This window comes from Heloderma suspectum, chromosome 1 (genome assembly GCF_057233095.1).
Source record: "Heloderma suspectum isolate Gila_16-S chromosome 1, 16-S_ref, whole genome shotgun sequence".
Taxonomy (NCBI): Eukaryota; Metazoa; Chordata; class Lepidosauria; order Squamata; family Helodermatidae; genus Heloderma; species Heloderma suspectum.
In genome coordinates this window covers 43,747,742-43,768,319 of record NC_139458.1, presented here as the reverse complement: position 1 = coordinate 43,768,319, position 20,578 = coordinate 43,747,742, and the positions used below count along the sequence as shown (strand labels likewise).

General features: G+C 41.1%; 1 protein-coding gene across 1 annotated transcript in view; it reads left to right on the top strand.

Annotated features, from left to right (window-relative positions):
• Positions 1 to 20,578, top strand: part of TSHR (thyroid stimulating hormone receptor) — a 109,334-nt gene that overhangs the window by 55,441 nt on the left and 33,315 nt on the right. Inside the window, exons 5-8 of the mRNA XM_084826992.1 lie at positions 2,843 to 2,917; positions 7,068 to 7,142; positions 8,163 to 8,240; positions 12,168 to 12,236. Coding sequence (XP_084683118.1) covers positions 2,843 to 2,917; positions 7,068 to 7,142; positions 8,163 to 8,240; positions 12,168 to 12,236 — 297 coding nt within the window. The remainder of the gene's footprint in view (positions 1 to 2,842; positions 2,918 to 7,067; positions 7,143 to 8,162; positions 8,241 to 12,167; positions 12,237 to 20,578) is intronic.

The following is a 20,578-nucleotide window of genomic DNA, read 5'->3' as shown; positions in this document are numbered from 1 at the left end:
CTCCGGGAGAGAGCAGAGGACAGGAAGACCTGGCGTGCTATGGTCCATGGGGTCAGGAAGAGTCAGACACAACTTAATGACTGAACAACAACAATTTGCCATAGCTCAGTGGCACAGCAGCTGCTTTGCATGTGGAAGGTTCCAGTTTCAGTGCCTGGCATCTCCAGGTAGGGCTGGAAAAACTCCTGCCTGAAACCCTGGAGTGTTGTTTCTAGCCAATGTTGATAATACTGGGCTAGGTGGAACAATTGTCTGACTCAGGATAAGGCAGCTTTCTATGTTTCTTTTGATGCTGTATTCACGAATGAAATATTCTTCCTCAGTCCAAATTTCATTTTTGTTTTGCATTTTTCAATGACCACTTAACAATAAAGTGCATGACAGTGTAACAGTATACACTGGTTTTATTTAACTTAGATAAAGGCATATCTGTTACAGACTCAAATCCACATCATCTGAACACAAGTGTCCTGCTCTAGCTGGGTCAGACTCTATACTAGGCAAATACAGGGACAAATCCAATAGGCAAGTCAATTAAGCAGGCAAACGGTCAAGCACAAAGGTTTCAGTCCAGTATGGGATCAGGCTAGGGCTGGTGTGGTCAAGAAACAGGCAGTGGTTAAAGCACAGTATTACTAGGCAAGTAGATGACTTTCAGAAGAGAGTTCTGAGGCACAGCTAAGGGCACAACACAGGAGAGCAGTCAAGCAGAAACAGTGCAAAAAGCAGAGTCAAGTAGGAGTCCAAGGGTCAGTAGCACAGAGGCTCAAGAGCACAGCCAGGAAGACAAGAAAATAAAACATTATTCCAACAATGACTAGGCTGAAACTGAAGGCTTATATAGCCAGAGCTAATTGAGTCCCACCCAGAGCTCAGCTGTACTTTGTTACAGGACCTCTGGCAAAAGTCCTACTTGTGAGGAGGGCCTTGCTCCTGAGGAGTCCTCCTTTGTAATCAAACACTTCTTCTCAAAGAAGCCCTACTGGCCTGTCTACTGAGGCGATGGTGTTCTTGGTGGCTAGGTGGTCGCCCAGCTTCTGCCTCAGAGGCAGAACTCCTCCCCTCCTGTGGGGACAGATCTGCAGTCATCGCCCCTATTCACTCAGACTCCCTCAGGTCTACTGACATGGGTGGCTCCTTGGCGTCATCCATCTCTGGGAGTTCTAGGGGGAACAATAACAAGAGAGTAATGAACACCAATATGCTAATAACATTAATGAACTGATTGTTTTGCAGTACTGAGAAAGTTGCATAATATTAACTTCCCTCACTTTTTTATTTGCAACAGATTGCTAAACAGGAATTTGAAACTCAAAGAACACACTCATTTAACTATAACTTTTAGTCAGTTAATACCAAGAGACATGAAAAATTAACCTTAATTGGGAAAAGATTAAAAAATTTCACTGTGCATGCAAGATAGCTGGAAAGATGTTGTTTATAAAGGAAATCTCTTTAAAAATGTGAGTAGTTTTTCTGAATTCCCTTCAGAATTCCTCAGATCATTAGTGTTAGTTAGATGTTGCTGTGTAATTATTCTCCAGAGTGTAAGGTTGGGGAATAAGTTGGGGAATAAGTGAATTCTTTATGCTGTACTTGGACTGGACAGCTCCTCAAATAGAGGATGTCTTCAAATAGAGGACCGTCCTCTGACAGGCCTTCAAATAGTGGATTGTCCTCTGTAAAATAGGACACATGGCTACCCTATAATTCAGAACAGATTGTATGGACTACCATTCCCACATGCGGGCTGTATGCATGATTCACACAATTGCGGCCATTCCGGAAAGAACATCCATTACATATTGTCAGCAACTCTATTTGGTCTTATGTGGGCGAAGAGCCCATTGGCAGCTTAATGTCCCCCCATGGGGTGTCATATGCAGCGAGCTATTGGCTATATGAACCAACACACACACACAATAGTGCTGCTTTTCATTGCCCAGGACTAGCTGTCTCTGCCTGGATAATGACATTCATGAAGGAATCCAGCTACATGGCAATACTAAAAAAAATCTTCTACATATTTTGTTTTTATTGTTAATTAATTTAATATTCCTTCCTCATGAACCCATATACATTAACTAAAATCTTTTGCACAAGGTCCACTCATTAAAACCATGTAAATTCCTTCTTGTGCTGCTTCGATACTTTTGTGTCTGAGCTTAGAACATTTAAAGTGAAAAGAACTTACAATTTTAAAAACACAGGCTAAAATGCAGATCATCTTTCCACAAACCAAGAACTGAGAGTGATAATTGAAAGTAGCATTAACAAAACCACTTCTGTGGAGGACTATAACCTCACAAAAGACTACTAGGCACTACCCTTGGATTCTAAAGTCTACACTTGAATCACAACATTTATCATTACGTTCAAATAATTTGAGGATTTCCACCTGATGCATGGTCTTTGCATGGCCATTAGATGCAATGCATATAGTAGCCTATGTTCATGTACATGTTTTATAGATGCCAAAAGGAGATATAAAGGAGGCAGTCTTTAGGTGCCAATATGTATAAGGACAAGCAAGCCAAAGTCATGTTTCCTCTCCATTGGGGTCCAGAATCAGTCTAGTCAGATAATAGCGCTATCATACTACACAGGAAAATAAGGCCTCTTTTTTTTGAGTGAGATCAGTTTGTTACACATTACTTGGACAAAACATTTTGTAACAGGCCATAAACCCCGTGAGGCTCATTCATAAGAAAGGAGTAATGTTTCTCAGAATCTCATGGCTAACATGTGTGTGAGTGTGTTTGCTTGTTTGCTTGCTTAATATGAGGTGTACACGAACCCAAATAGTAATGCTCTTGTGGAAATGTGTTTATATTTTGAACAGAGAAATTCGAAATGCTAGAAACCTAGGATACATAGATCCTGAAGCCTTTATGAATCTCCCACTGCTACAATCCCTGTAAGTACTTCAAACAAAATCCTTGGGAATTGTTATCCTGGTAGAATTTGAACTGCTACAAATAAGACATTCCTTTTCCTCCTGCTTGATTCCTTAATCGTAATGTCCTACCCTCCAACATTTCACATTTCAAAGGAGAGACAAGTTGTGGAAAGATCTCCTCTGGAAAACCCAATGCAGCAAACGATAGAGACAAAAAGCAATCAGTACAGCAATGTCAAATTAACATAGGAAGCTGCCTTATACTGAGTGAGACTACTGGTCCATCTAACTCAGCATAGTCTACAGGTTCTAGGATTTTGAGGGCCTCTGAGCATGGCCATCTCAGTGATCCTCCTTAACCTGGAACATGAACAGTGGGAATTCTCTTATGCGGCATCTGATCTTTTGGAGTATTCATTGCAAGATGAAAATAGCAGTGCTATTAGGGCAGTGGGCTCCTGGCTGGGCTTGGAGACTTGGCACATACCAGGCCACACCACCTTCTGGAGCTGACCCTGCTGTCTGGCAGCTCTCCAGGGTTTTTGACTGGAATCTTTCCCAGCCCTATCTGGAGATGCCAGGAATTGATCCTGGGAACTTTTGCATGCAAAGCATGTGCTCTATGAGTGAACTATAAATGATTCAACAAACCGAGTCAATAATAATAATAATAATAATAATAATAATAATAATAATAATACCCAGGCAAAAAGGAATGTTTTGATTTGGCATTGAAAAGAAAGCAAGGTCAGTGCCGATGTTATCTTCATTTGGAGGGCTTTCCAAAATTGGAGCATCACGACAGAGAAGGCACTCTCTTTTGTTATTTCATAATGTGTTTCTCCCAAAGATGGCTCTTGGAGTAGTTCCTCCTCTGAAAACTAAAACATACAGGCTGAATGATGTTGAAGGAGGTGCTTCTTCAGATATTGTAAGTGAGGCGTACTGTGGTTGAAAGAGCATGGGTTATGTCAGTCTTCTAAAGTAGTCCAGTGTTGTTGTTATCCATATTACTGGGAGGAGCAACTGAGAGAAGAGAGTATGGCAGCCCTGCAGTGTAGTGTCATGTTGTTGACATTTCAGGCTCTTGAAGTGTTGGGTTTCAGGGCAGGGAGGGGGGCGGGTCTGCGAAGCTGATTGTAGCAGCAATACCTCAGAGGAGGCGTTGACTAGTTGCTTTCCCACCCATGGGGGAAAATAGGGGGAGTCTTGCCGATGGGTGGATCCACAATCAATTTTGTTGATTGCAAAAATGGCCTGAAGGGAAAGTGTTAATCACTCCTCCCCCCACGTGCAAGTTCTACAGTGAATTTCCTTCATAAAAAAAGAGCCAGTGTGGTGTAGTGGCAAGAGTGTTGGACTGGGAGCTGGGAGATCTGGGTTCTAGTCCCCACTCGGCCATGGAAGCTCACTGGGTGACTTTGGGCCAGTCACAGACTCTCAGCCCAACCTACCTCACAGGTTGTTGTGAGGATACAACGGAGAGGAGGAGGATAATGTAGGCCGCCTTGGGTTCCTTGCAAGAGGAAAAAAGGCGGGATAGAAATGCAATAAATAAACATACAAACAAACAAACAAACACAATAACAACCAAATGACATTTGAGACACAGGGTTGTTAAATGGTTCTTTAAAATGTGGCAGTAGCAGTTGTTATCATCATCCCCCCCCCATCCCATATGGTCCCTTCCTTTTGGGCCTTCAGTCAAAAATACCCCCCATAAAGGACACCACAGTTTGCAGCAGCAAAGGTCAGGCAGACCAGATGGAGCCTGGAACAGCAGCCATCTAGTGGTGGAAGTAGCTCACTGCACACTACATATTGGCACTCACTTGCTTATGAATATGCTCACCTCCTTCACCAACTCCAAACTCTGCATCAACTACTGACTCCATGCAGGGCACCATTTGGTACTTAACAGGCAAGCAAAGTCAGAGGAGGAAGTTAAACATGATCCTGAGCTCAAGACGTTGTGTAGCCTGCTCTACAAGGAGCAGGTTTTGGAAATCAAAGCAATTGGAGATTTGGTACCCTGCTGAGTTCACCGCATTTGGTCATTCCAATATTTATTACAGGTAGTTTTGAAGAATTCAGAAAGAACACCTGTTTACACATATTTTCTTGAAAACTTTTAACAGTTTTTACCAAACATGGCTCTTCTGCCTATTTAAACTTCATTATTGTTTTGTAATTATTGTTTTTTAAAAATTATATAACAATAACACCCAATGTGGCAAATCATAGAATCATAAAATAGTAGGATTGGAAGGGACCTATAAGACCATCAAGTCCAACCCCTCCTCAATGCAGGAATCCAAGTCAAAGCATCCCTGAGGGATGGCTGTCCAGCCTCGTCTTGAACGCCTCCAGTGTGGGAGAGCCCACCACCTCCCTAGGTAATTGGTTCCATTGTCGTATTGCTCTAACAGTCAGGAAGATTTTCCTGATGTTCAGCCAGAATCTGGCTTCCTGTAACTTGAGCCCATTATTCCGTGTCCTGCATTCTGAGATGATCGAGAAGAGATCCTGGTCTTCCTCTCTGTGACAACCTTTCAAGTACTTGAAAAGCACTATTATATCTCCTCTCAGTCTTCTCTTCTTAAGGCCAAACATGCCCAGTTCCTTCAGTCTCTACTCATAGGGCTTTGTTTCCAGTCCCCTGATCATCTTCATTGCCCTCCTCTGGACCCTATCCATTTTGTCTGATATGCTGATTATTTGTAAGTAAGCACTGGATAGGCACAACTCTGCCAACATGTTTTTTTAATAAGAATAAAATGAGAGCATTTAAATGTAAACTTCATTTTGCAAACTGTCTCTCTTCCAATGCTGCAAGCTGGAAGACTGCCAGCTACTCCCCACATCTCAAGAAACCTACCACTATTATGCGCCATCCACAAGTTGAGGGCCTACCTAAGAAATCAAAGAAAACTTCCAACTAGTGCGCAACTGTTAAAGATACAGGAGCCCTGCCAATCTTTGCATTTGGTCATCCTAAGCTAGGTTCCGCATAGCTTTACCTTTCAGTAGTGGTTTTAGAAGAACTGCAGGAGTTAGCAGATGAAATGTTCCATGTCATGAAGGTAATCATTTTTACCTGCTGGTCAGGATGCTGTTAAAAACAGAAAAGCAGATCATGCTCTCCTTTTTTTTCTGATCACTTGGCAACCCTTCCTATGGAACAACTCTGATTGAAACATCCAAGAAATGTGTGTTGCACAAATTATACTTAAGTTCATTCCTTCTAGGAGGGGTATGCCAATATCCCCTTAGAGACACACAGAACTCTGAGATTCAGTCCAACGCAGTTTTATTTGGCAGGAGACAACCAGCGCTGTTTGGGTGGATTCTTGCAGCTAACGACACAAAGGAGAACCACACCCTAGATGTTTTTGGTACAGCTTATATACATTTAGTATAATGACCTCATTAGCTATGCGGGGTGGGCCACATAATATTCATGAACTTCACTAAGCATGCATAGTTGACATGTCTCTGTGGCTGACCTGTCCTTGCAAGCTGGGCAGGAAGTGATCTAGCTGGAACTGGTTCTAACCAGCTGCAAGAGTGGCGGCTACTCGAGGCGGGGGGGGGGGGTTTCCACTGGCTGTACCTGATATGAAACACACCATTGCTGTTGGTGTCAACAAGCCAGTTGATAAGACTATCTTCCTCTGGGACTTTCCACTGTAGGAGGCTGCCTCAGATGGTGCCTCTTTGGTTATATCATGTGTCAATGTACACAAGAAAATTCAAAGTGAGTTAAGACCACTAGGACTCCATCAGGGAGAGTATCTTTCAAGGCACACTGCTTAAGCCAAACTGTTGCACTCAAGTGTGCGCAGGCAGGTGTGCTAGTAAAAACATTAGATTGTAAGATCCCCAGGACAGTCTTGTCTTCTGGAAAGCACCATGCACACAGAATGGCACTATAGAAATAATAATAACATCAATGCTTGGGTGTATTTTTTATATTTTGATTTATTTTAAAATATTTATTATGATTAAAGCGTTATTACAGTTTGTTTATTTATTTATTCATTTATATGATAATCTGCAAAGCTGCGTACATCTGAATAACAGATATCTGGGGTTTTCATTGCACTTTATTCATGGCACTCTATGGGTACAGTGCAATGAAACATTGCTTTTTTGTCCTTTATTTTAGTGTGATTTTGAACACTGGACTCCGAGTTTTTCCTGACTTCTCCAAAATTAACTCAGCAGCTTTGAGCATTTTGCTGTAAGTATGTACCATCCCAAATATACCAGAACAAACTGTAGTCAGCAGCGTATTGCCATGTGTTCTCAATCACACGCATGTGGGAACTCGCATGTGTATACCTGTCAAGACAGACATGGAAATGAAGTGTTCCTAACATGGCTACCCCTCTGAAAATTATGGTGCAGCAGGGAAAACTTGTAGTACTATGATGCCATATCTTGTGTTGTGTAGCACTAGAGTAGAGTTGGGTGACACACAGGCCACATGTAGCTTCCCTGGCCTTTTTACAGCCTCCACCAGCGTCCCCCCACACCCCGCACCAAACTTCCTGTCAAAATTCAGCAACAGGGCAGCACAGAAAGGACTGGTTTTAAAGGTAAATCACTCCTTTTTTGCTGCTGCACTGTTGAATTTCAGAAGCAAATTCAGTGATGGCAGGGGTGTGCCCCCCCCATGGGTTCTGGGGGTGGTAATTGGCCCCCAGGTCCCAGAAGTTGCCCACCACCGCACTAGACATAATGGAGGATGGAACAGGAGATAAAGCGGGGGTGTTGTTTTTGGTGGTAGGCTTGCATTGTTGTAATGTCTAGTTCCAGCCAGAGCTTTCCAAAGAGCCCCTCTACATGTGCTGGATACTCTTAACTTGTCACATAAATAGTATTGAACAGTCTGTCCTTCATCAATTTTAGGAAACATGATGAAACTTTGGGGAGGAGATGGTCTCCTTGGGATATTGGCTGCATTGTTCATCAAAACCAGCACTTTGAATTGACCAAGACAACAATTAATAATAATAATAATAATAATAATAATAATAATAATAATAATATCAACAATAATAATAATTGCTGGTATGATACTCTTTTGATTATTTATCTTTGCTAGTACACTATAAGCATAATTCTGCACCAGTTGAAATTTTCAGTTGTCAAATGCAGCCCCATGCAGAGTACATTGCACTTATCTAATTGCATATAGTTAAATTAACATTTAATTGTATTTTATTGTGATGCTAAAGTTTTTCTGTCTTTTTCACAGTGAAATTGGTGATAATCCATACATGAATTCACTGCCTGCAAATGCATTCCATGGGATATGCAATGAATCCCTTATACTGTACGTTGGTTGACCACAAGTCTTTTTCTCTTTGCTCTATTATGTTTTATCCGTTGTGAAATAGTAGTTCAGCCTTAATCAGTAACACTAACATAAGAAAATAGTTGTAAATAGAAAAGTTGACAAAGATGTTGAAATATCTGCTGCGTAGTCATCTAAAAAATATAGCCATGATTACTTATTTACGAAGTGGATGGAGGATGTAATATACCAAGAATAATACACAAAAAGGTGTTAATGATATAATATGAAAACCTAGGTTTCCATAAATATATTATTTGAATAAACATTTTAAAATGTTATGTCTTCTTACCATTTCTAGGCTGCAATGCGATACACATTTACCTGAGAATAGGTTACATTGACCTGAATGGAGCTTACATCTGTAATTGATGTAAACTTGCATTGTTTGCATTGTTACAGTTAGCTAATGATTTGATCCTTTCTTTTATTGATATTGTAGTGCACTTCTTTCTAAAAGCAAAGGTAGCCATTTTGGTCATAAGAAAAAATCCCAAACCCATATTAGGGTAATACCTTTATTAGGCTAACTCAAGGGTCTCAGAATAGTGTGCAACCTTTCAAGTTCTCCAGAACTCTGAATCAGGCAGAGGGTGATAAAAAATTCTGGAGAACTCAAAAGCTTGCACGCTATTTTTTGACCTTTGAGATACCCTACTAAAGGTATTATTTTTCTTTCTTATCCTCTAATTTCTTGTATATATTCTAGATTCTGTAGCTCCTCTTGTCTAGAGCTGTGCCAAAAGATCACCCATCTAGATTTTGAAAACATATTCTAAAATTGCCCTGGGGGGATGGGGCTGCTGTTGTACGCAGCTGCCAAAGGTTTTCATGAAAAGCAGAAAAGGTATATTTTAACCTTAATATCTACATTAGGGGTGGACGAAAGTCCCTTACCTGTCGTTGAAGGACGTTCGCGGTGGGGGGGAGGCGCTTCGCTGCTCCCCCCACGAAGTTCAGGCCGGGGAGGGGAGGCTTCCCGCCTCGCCCTGGCCGAAATTCAGGCCGGGGAGGAGGCTTCCCGCCTCGCCCGGCCGCCAACGCGAAAGTTTAAAAAAAAAAAAACAACGCCCCCTGATAGGCTATGTGACGATTCACGTAGCCTATCACGGCTAGATCTGCAAAGTCAGCCGTGATAGGCTACGTCAATCGTCATGTAGCCTATCACGGGTGACTTTAAAAAAAAAAAAAAAGCGCGTACGCTAATGGCGGCCTCCATAGGGAGCCGCCATTCGCGTTCCTTATTTAGTCGCTGTAGTCTACGTAAATGTTTACGTAGACTACAGCGACCAAATAAGGAACGGGAATGGCGGCTCCCTATGGGGGCCGCCATTATCCATACGCGCTTTTTTTTTTTTTTAAGTCACCCGTGATAGGCTACGTGATGATTGACATAGCCTATCACGGCTGACTTTGCAAATCTAGCCATGATAGGCTACGTGAATCGTCACATAGCCTATCAGGGGGCGTTTTTTTTTTTTCTTTGATTGCAATGGTGGTGGCGGCAGCCGTTCGAAAGACCGGCTGCCACTCCCGCCCCACTCGAACACCCGCCGAACCGCCTGCCGGACCCGCCACCGGGAGGGACATTCGGTGAAGGTAAGTCCCGTCCCGGGGGGGGGTGCGGGGGGCGGGGGGGTTCGGAGGATTTCTCCCCGAAACTTGTTCGGGGGGCCGAACACGTTGGCGCTCGGCCCCCCGAAGTTTCGGGGAGAAATTCTCCGCCATCCCTAATCTACATCAGTGAATATTCAGTGCAACCCTAGACAAGATGACCTGCAGAAACCAGAAGTCTTATTTATTCTGCTCCTTGCTTTGATCACGTATCAAAAGCAAATGTACACAGACAAGTGCTACTAACTGGAATAGCACGGACGCATTTGATTATGTCTCTACTCTAACTATTTTTTATTTGCTGTATGTTCACGAGTCCTTTTAGATTATTATTTTTTGTGCAATAAATGTGCGGTTACTGCTTAGTAAGATATCTGCAGGCTTTCTGTTGCAGATACCTCATTTTTACAGTACTGAAGACAAGGTCTGCTCCAGGTTTTAGGGAGCCCTTCACAAAGGGCTCTCCACGGGCCCCCTGTTATATTGGTCCCCACTCCATGCCACCAGCTTACTCAGCAACAGCAACAAGTGGCTACAAACTGCCATTTTAAATTTCTCACTGTGTCATGGAGCAGGGCCAGCTCTACCATGAGGTAAAGTGAGGTAGTCACCTCAGACAGCAGATGCTAAGAGGCAGCAGCAGCAAGGTGTTGGAGGAGAGAGAGGTGAACTGTGCAGCCAGGTCTGCACCCACTACCGTAGCCTACTTCCTTCAGGTGCAGCGGAGGACGCTGCCCCATCAACAGTGTTAGAGACAGATTCATCTGCCAGTCTTGTTGGCTTTTTGTACATGGAATGGGAGGGACACTATCTTGTTCTTCACATGAGGCAGCAAAATATCTTGGGCCAGCTGTGTCATGGAGCATTACAGGAAATTAAAATGGCACCCCTCTGTAGGAGGCTGCCATTTTTATTTCCTACAATGCTGCTAAGCAACACTATGGGCCACTGTGGGAAATTTTAAACAGTGGCTGGTAGCCACCCAATGGAAGGGCAGTATAGATGTCATTACTAATGGACCCTGCCACAGTGCTAGGGCCTGGCGATGCCAAATTGTGTTTTGAGGAATATGGCCACTTATTGGATATTCCCAATGAAATCAATGGTGACAAGCAATATAATTCTTCTGCTACTTGCCCTCATTATTTCGTGACTTAAAAAAATTAAACAGAGCCTGGCCATGTCCCTGCTGTAGCGCTCCACTGCAGGAATGCTCATCTAACATTAAAAAGTGAAGAACAACAGTGAGGGCATCCTTCTCCCCATAGCATAGTTCATCATTTCATGAAAGGAGCACTCACTGTGGAGCACTGCACAACAGGGCCTTTTCAGCACTGACACCAAGACTGAAACTCCCTCCTGGAGGATGTCCAATCTTTTCTTGACTTTCCAGTGTCAGGTGAAGACAGTTTCATTGCAGACAGCTTTTGAAGCATTCTGAAGTTGTTTCCTTCTGATTATTCTGCTGGGTTACTTTATGGAAGTATTCTGCTGCTAAGTTTGTTTGTTGTTTTCACCTCTGCTTCTGCTTTTGTGTTTTTATTGTTTAAATAGTTCATTTTGGTTTATGTATTAGCTTTTATACTTATTTATTAGCTGTCTTGTGAGGTGATGGCCCAAGAAACAGGGTATACATACTTTAAATAAAGATTTTTTTTAGTCAAACTGTCTTTCTGAACGTGGAATAAATCTGCTTCTTCCTTCTTAAATGGAATGTTCTTGGCTGCACTCCTTTCATAAGCCTATTACTTTTTAATGCTTTATTTTCAGTCTTTGTTGATATGTTGGTTAAATATATTATCACAATCATAAAATACAATGCATATAATAATAATTTCCCTTTGCAATATTAAAGTCATGAAACACTACAGAATGTAGATTTTGTTGTTTTTTGTTTGTTTATTAGCAAAGGATAAAGTAGGTGGAATATTGTACTATGGTATTTGAATAGGGATTGCAGGTCTATGACATGAAGTCTAAAATATGGTTGTAGGCATGAAAATTTCAGGAGACATACTGAATAGTCATGGAAGCTATGGCGGGTTGTTCTACTGATGTCCAGTTGATGTTCCATTAGAGTTCCTGTGGAATTCCCCCCCCCCCCGAATGCTAGGATAGAAAGGCATGCCTGACATTTGCCTATGCACAGTTGTAAAGGATGCTGTTAAGTATTGATCAGGCATTGTTATCATAAGATTAAAATAATATAGGACAAAGTGTGCATGAAAGCACAAAGACTAGTTACCATTGCATCATACAGTCACTAATAATGTGATTTTTGTTTGTTTACAGAAAACTCTACAATAATGGTTTCACGAAGATAGAAGCCCATTCATTTAATGGAACAAAGCTAGATTCAGTGTAAGTAAATAGTAATTTGTTGTTGTTGTTCAGTCGTTAAGTCGCGTCCAACTCTTCATGACCCCATGGACAATAGCACGCTAGGCCTTCCTGTCCTCCGCTCTATCCCGGAGTGTGCTCAAGTTCATAAGTAAATAATAATACTTAACCTCTGTATAGCACTTTCAAGTGCATTATCTAGCTGTAAACTTTATAAAAACCCTGTAAGGTAAGTTAGTATTATCCTCCCTATTTCAGATGAGGGAGCTGACAATGAGACCTAGGGCACCTCTACACCAGCCTAAAATCCTGCATTTAAAACGGGGCTTTCTGCTTCCGTTTTAAATGCAGGATCATGACGACTCCCCTTTTCATGTGCTTTCCTTCCCCCCTCCTCTTTCTCTTTCCTTCTCCCCTGTATCTGAGTCTTCCATATACTTCATTGATCTCACTCCTCTTCTTGCCATTTTTACTCTTTTCATGGAGGACACTGAAGCGGAACACAACTGGGTAATTTGATAGCTCATTATCTGCGATCTATTTAAAAAAGGAACAAAGGGCATTTAGTGCGGGAGACACCTTGAATGATCATGGCGTCATGTAAAGAGCCTGCAAACTTCTGTGAGCGATCGCAGGATAAAAGCTCTGTGTGAAGGAGCCCCTAGTGAATTCATGACAGCAGGGTGTGGGAAATCAACAGAACTAAGATCCCAAAGGCATGACCAGATACAGTCTGCCTCAGATATTATGCTCCAGTGTTAAGCTTCAAAGATATTTGATGGGATGCCAATCAATGCCAAGTATCAGTGCGTGCCTCATTCCACCCTCATTCAGCAGGTGAAACAACTCCTACTCTAATAATATGGTATGTACTTCTTTGCCTTTCAGGGGAGGGAGTTTTCTCCAGATACTTATACATTTATATGGAATTCCCAAAAAAGACAAAGAAATTTCCGTTTCCACGAATGAGTAGGGAAAAAAAGAGCTTATTGTTTTCAGAAAGCCTTTTATATATTCTTCAAGAATAGCAAATTTCATGGGAAATGACAGTTTGTGGAAGAAACATGCACATCATTAGCAGGTAGAAATGTTTAGGAGGCATAAGTTAATAGCCACAATATTTGATTGCTTCTGAATTAGATTACAATTGTGCAGTGTCAGAAAGGTAAAATCTTTAACATACATGAGGATACCATGATTACTTTCTCCTAAAATAGCTGCTATCCAGACTTTTTCAGGACTTTCTAAATCCTTCTACAGCAATGGAATAAAACATCTTGGAACTTCATTCTATGCTGTTTAAAACAAAGCTGCCCCACCTCATCTGAAAATCTGACTTCGTGCTCGCATTCATTCATTCATTGTGTTTATATCCCTCCTTAAGGAACCCAAGGCAGCATACATAATCCTCTTCCTCTCCATTTTATCCTCACAACAACAACCCTGTGAAGTAGGTTGGGCTGAGAGTCTGTGACTGGCCCAAAGTCACCTAGTGAGCTTCCATGGACAAGTGGGGACTAGAACCCGGATCTCCCAACTCCCAGTCCAACACTCTTGCCGCTACACCACACTATAAGTTACTTGGGTCTTTAAAAAGGAACTGATGTTTTTCCAAGCTTGTTCTTTTGTGGCACCTGTAGAAACAAAGTATGATCTTTAGCAGAATGTTCTCAAAGCCTGATCACTCTTGTGGCTTAAACTTGATCAGGTTGCTGGCTGTGTAGCTTTAGCTAAAGTGTTAAATCAACTACTGAGGCTAATTGTACTTTAGCTCCTAGCAAATCATGCCAGACAAATATGCACTGAATTACCATTTGCTATCCTGTTGAGTTTCTTCTTTATATGTATGGACACTTGGGTTTTTGCTGTGGTCCCACAAGATCAAAATATTTTTCCCCTTACACTGTAAGAAATCATTTCTCTCTCTCTCTCTCTCTCTCTCTCTCTCTCTCACACACACACACACACAGAGTGTAAATGAACATTTTTGGATTTTTTGGACCAGGATCAAAATTTGCCATGTCATCCATACATTTTTAGAACCATACACTTCAGATTTATGCACAAAAGAAAAAAATAATAATATTGGGAGTTCGCTCATGTACCTTTAAGGAACAACCCAGGAAAAGTTTATCATGGCTAATTTCCATTCAGCTCAGTGAAGCTTCAGTTAGCTGTCATGATATTTATTTATTTATTTATTTATTTATTTCATTTCTATACCGCCCAATAGCCGAAGCTCTCTGGGCGGTTCACAAAAACTAAAACCAAACAACACACAATAAAACAATTTAAAATATATAGAACATTAAAACCACAATGATATCAGTCCTATTCCATTGTTTCAATGGAATTTGATAACGATTACTAACTTTTAGTTTATGCCTAAATCTGCAGCAGCATGTTTTGTCAGTCTAAGGACCAATCTGGGGCAGGGGGGATGAAATTGTACCTGGAGCAGTTGATCTGTATGGCAGTTAAGCATTTAACTTATAAGTATTGGGTTGGATCCAGACTTGGTTGCTTTCCTCATATAATAAGCCGGAATTCTAAAGAATACAGCCTTGTTGTAAACAAGGTAGCGTTGTTGACTTACGACTCTCTAACTTGTCAGGGGAGAGACAAGCCAGAAATCCTAGTCCAGATGTCACAGTAAGCAAACCACGGACAGAAGGTCTGTAGTTTGTTTAGTATGGGGCATGCTGGCAGTTGTAGGACTTCTTTCTGTCTAAACATGCATAGGATTGTACCCTTTGTCTGGATCCAACCAAATAACTGTGAATAGGCATTTAAAACTTGAGCTCCCAGGTATCTTTCTCTGATATCTTATAATGAACTGATTTCAGACTTGTGTGTCATGAGTGACACCTGCTTGGAAAGGAGACATTTTACATATGATTCACTTTAAAATGATTATACAGGATTACACCCTATATTTCCTTTCAGAAAAATAAACTACATTTGGTACTTGATGCTTCTCAGCTTCAGTCAAACCTATGAATGACAGGACTAACATAATTTTCTTTAAATTGAATTATTTTTATGGGGAGAGAGCAAACATTGGTTCTAGCCAACAGCCACAGTGTGTGCTTTTCAAGTTCTTTTTGGTGTCTCATGATTTGCTAGAAATGTTTAAAAACAAGGTAATGCCAAGTAATTCCAGTGTGAATTTTGATTAGCTTTCTTGGCTCAGAGACTCAGAACTAAAACAAACTGTTTTAGCATTTTTAGTAATAGAGTCTAAAATAATTAAGCCATTCCCTGATAGTGAAATTTATTTTTGAAAGTGTAACATTAGCTGCTTGGTTGGTTTGGTTGTTGCTTAAACCAAGTGCTTTAAAGTGAAGTGGGAAGAATGCTAGGGAGCTAAGAACACCAAAGAAAGAGTAGCTTGTTTTTTAAGTGAGAAGCAAACATATGAATTGGACTTTTCCAGTGACAAACCATTCTGAAAGCCTTCCCCATCCATCTCTTCTCTGTTGACAGAGACCACTACACAGTATCCATGCATTTTGTTCTTCAATACTTCTTCCCTGTCCCCCCGAAGAAATTCTAACCTCAGTCTCATGACTTATACCAAAATTGGCAAATATGGCCCACTCCCTCTTGATGTTCAGATATTCTGGACAATTTTGGTTATTATTATGCATATATTGTATTCACAAAAAGCACAGTTGCTACTAGGTTATAAATTGCATATTTCTGCCTCTTCTCCTGAGCCATCCAATCATTGCCTCTTGGTCTTAACCTTTGTATCATTTTCATTTCTGCTTAGAAGTTTGGTTTCTGTGCTCTGGCTTCAAGTTCTCTTCTCATGGAGCAGGTTTTAGGAAGATTTCTGGTGTTCCCTTGGCCTGTCCCAGCTCCACTTTCATTTTAGCATAATGTTTTGGCTCTGATGCTTTAGTAAAATTGAATATGTTTCTGGCTTACTCGTGGCTTGGATTTTCAACCTCTGATTAGTGGCTTCTACCTGAGAGAGGCTATAACATTAATCTTGGACTGCTCTGTTATTTTAACTTGTACTGACTTCTACAACTGCAACCTGGTGGGTGCTTGCTACTGTTTCATGTCCTGCCAGGTTACATATAGGAGAATAAAGATAGAGTCGTTACATTCCAAATGCAACTGATTAAACAGTTCTAATCCTGTTTGAAAAAAAGAAAAGGAAAAGGAACTCCATAAAATAATATGGTGCTTACAGTAGGCCTTCCAAGCCTGGAAGACTCACCTGTAGAGCTCCATTTTTAAAAAATTTCAAGATGGTTAATCCTTGCTGATCAAGCCACACATTGGAGTGGGGTGGAGTGGAGTGGAGGGAGATCACAGCTGACTTTAGGCTTATGCTTCTTTTGTTACATTCTCTCAGAAAGACAGACATCTATTTGACTGTGTTTAAATGATTTTTTTTGCTTAAAAACTAATATGCTCATTGTTTGACTGAACCTGTGGTTACTACAGTCATCCATACTAATGGGGCAGGGAAACATTATTTAAAATATCTGAAAAGCTACAACAAATAAATGGTTCACATTGCTGCAAAGCCATTAAGTTCTTTGTAGACTGTGGCCATGTTGAAAATTTAAAATATCCCAGTAGTGCCCTGTTTTGCCAAGAGGCAAAGGTTCTTTTAGGATTCAGAATCAATAAACACACAAGTGGATAGAAGTCAAGGACTTTATTAGAGAGCAGGCAAAATGATACAGAGAAACATAAGATATTGAGCAAGATAGCTTACTCTCCTGTTCAGTAGTCGGGGGCTCCAGGTGAATGACAGCAGAGAGACCCCAGTCAAACAGCCGGCATGCAGCACCTCCATGATCCAGGTCTGTATCAAAGCTCACTCTGGCCAAGTCTCTGGTGACTTTCTCCTGTTGCTACCTGCAGGTTTGAGGAGCATCCTAATTAATCACACTTGGGGTGATGGTCTCAGGTCTCATGATGTTCATATATTCTTGTACTGCCCAAAAGATAAGCTAACGTGAGTGAACAGTGACCAACCTAATTGATTCAAGGTTGTATCCTCCCAAGCAGACAACTGACCTTGGAAAGCAAAGCCTCCAGCCTAGAGGCTTGAGAGCTGTTAAAGGGGCCAGGTTTTTAAGGTTCTCCAGGAAATTCAGGCATGCAAGGAACAATTGTGGCATGTCACTCTCCTATCTCCTTGAAATACAGTGGTCTTCTGGTACATTTCCTCTACATGCCCACTCATGGACTCCCAAGATTATTTGCATATATCATTGGAAAAAATGTTCTTAGGAAAGAATAGCAAGACATTCTTCTCAGCATGGAGCTTTTGGGACATTATTAAAATATTAATAATTAAGACTGCTTAGTTTGTTGTATTTTCTTGTGAAAATAGGAGGGAACCTACTACAGCATTCTGGGCAGTCCATCAAAGCGTTGTGAGATGTGGGTAGCTGATACTCTTCTTCACCAATACCAAGTGGGTCTGAACTTCTAACCACAAAGAAAAAGGCTTTTATTGTATAAAGCTATTTTAAGCTATCCAATCCCCTTAGAATAAAAATAATAAATTCCTCAGATCAAAGACACAAAACAATGCTAGAGCCTTTTCAGATTATTAACACCTGTTGTAAGAGTTGGAAAAGCAGGGAGAAAGGGTAATTTGTGTCTCCATTTCAGAGCTCCTTTTCAATTTATTTTTGTACTTATGTAGCAGAGTTTAGATGATGTACCACCTTGCATTATGTGGGACCAGCCAAAGAAGAATAAATGTTAACACATGCTAACACAAACAGGGAAGGGGGCAGACCATGCATAAACTCATCCAGATCTCTACCACCACATGTCCCCACTGCCACTGTAAGGGAAACGCTCCCCAAAGAGAGTGGAAGTAAGGGCCAAACCAGATAGTGTTAAATGTGTGTATGCCTTTAATGTGTCTTGTTTTTACTGTAAAAATAACAGCCCTGGGAGGACGTGGTGCAGTCAAGATCAGAACAACAGTGTGTAGATAATGGGGTTATTAACTCTTTCTGCAGTCCTGACAATGATCTCCCCATTCCAGCTGCTACTTGTTCTGAAGACAAAAGCTGTCATTGGCAGTTTCTCTCCTAGAGAGAATAGCAGTTTGGGGGTGGGGTGATCTTGAGCAGGTCCCTGCCCTGCAGCTATTCTTAAAGTAAGAATACAAGGTACGTTAAATGCAAATGTGCATTTATTGTATCATTTGGTTTGGCCCTAAGTCTTCTCTGTTGCCTGGCTCCCATGTATGGATATTGGCAGGTGGAATAGCTTACAACTTTCTGCAAGTTTTACCAATAATAAAGTCTGAGCTGGGGTGGGGGAATAAAATCTTTTAAGCTAGGAACCCTTCTTATCCACTCTTCAATAGTTGTTATGTCTTAGCTTGATAATATCACATTGCACACTTTAATTGATTAATTTGTGTGATCCATTGATTGAAACTGCAAGCCTATAACTCCACAGAGGCAAGGACTCTCCAGTGTCCAGTGAAAATGGAGCAAAGCAGTTCAGGTGGAGGCGGGGGCGAGGGCCACGACATGTGCAGCCAACTGCCATATACCTGAGTGTCTTCTGTGCTCAGTCCTCCATTTTACAGAAGTGATGTAGGTGGCTGCATAAGAGAGGGAAGTGTCAAGAGGCTAAGCTGTAAAACATGAAGCTGGTGTGTGAGAGAGAGGGGAAGGGGGGAGAGAGATGCAGGATCCACCAGTGCAGTTATTTTAAAAGGTACATCCCACTTTCCCTTTTCATTACAGAATGCCACATGCTTTTTTTATTTTAGGTATGTCAATCATTCATTTTTTAAAAATATACTTAAAGTATATAAGTACAAGAAAAAATTCTATATATCAATAGCCACAAAAATCAAAGGCCATTGTATATTTAACATCCATGAAGGAGAGACCATTCCAGAAATTAGAGCAAGTAAAGGCCTGCTAAAATAAACATGTTTTGACAGTTAACAACTGTCATGATGTGACATTAACAACTGACAGCGCCATGGTAAGATTTACAGATTGGCTGAGAATGATAGTTTCTCATGGTGAATACTAGCATCACTGATGACAGGGTTGGGTTTTTTTGTCAGTAAACTATCTTTCTCCAGCTCTCTGTCATTTTGGAGTCACCATACAGTGCCATTGGATAGCCTACTCAACCGCTAAGTAGTTAAAATGGAGAATGAAACCCTTCAGGTCAATGCTGCAGAGTGGATGGGCAAAATATTATTGACTTGGGGAGGGGAGAGAGATGTGAAGATCGATAGTAGAGATGCACTGAGAATACATTTGACAGTGCCCCAAGCTGTTGGTGTTGAACTTGTGTGCAGAATAGAATTTGGAGAGAAGTAAGTGGGAGATGAGCTGAAAAACAATATTACTACCATAAAATAAGGGACAAATAGTTGTATCTGATGCTTCAAAGGAAAAAAGAAATTCTGGAATTCCTTTATATAGTTTTTGCCAGCCCTTAAACGTGTCTAGATTATTTTTACTTCATTTATTTATGTCCCATTAAGATACTTTTCTAAGGATACATATTTATTTCTAAATCACCTATGTCTAAACAATATTGCTAAAATCCAAACCTCTTAATAAGGCTGATGATATAACAACATACATATAAAAACATTCCAGAATCTGTACAAACACAATTAGAGATATGTTTGTAACATATGAATTATTTCTCTGGCTCCATGCTGTCCTGTATGTGCTCTCAAAACATATCTCTTGTATTTATGATCTGAGAGGTTCCCCATTGTTGCTTTATCTGATTGCATTCCTGTTTTTATGATCAATCTATTGGCTTAGTTATGATTCTGTGGGTACTAGGTCACTCTAAATCTAATAGGGGCATTGACATGTGACTGACCCCTTGGTAACCCAAGTGCAAAAACTGGCACCTTTTGTTGGAATGTCTTTCTTATAAGCTATGTAAGAAAGCTACCGCAGTACTGCCTATGGTTTTAAATGCCCAACTGTGATATAGTGATAGAGCGAATTAGCACCACCACTGTGTGGGGGACAGCTGAAACCGGCTACTGAGGTATTGTCTATGGCTCTAAAGGCACAGATCCCGGGTGCCAAAAAAAAGGGGGGGTGTCTGTAAACCCTTGGAACCTTGCAGGATTGGGGCAAAACTTGATACAGAGCTTCCCCACACTGCAGCAGAGCAGTACTGTCTGACTTTGCTTTTTCACAGAGAAGTAGCCAGAAATGGGAAAAGGGTGGTGGTGGGGACTATAAATCTTTGGCAGGTTGCTGGAATGGGAAGAAATTGTACAGGTGGGGTGCCCACATGGGGAGCCTCCAAAAGCTGTGCTGGATAACTGCAATTTTGCTTCCTCAGGGAAAAAGTACACAGAAAAGGGAAAA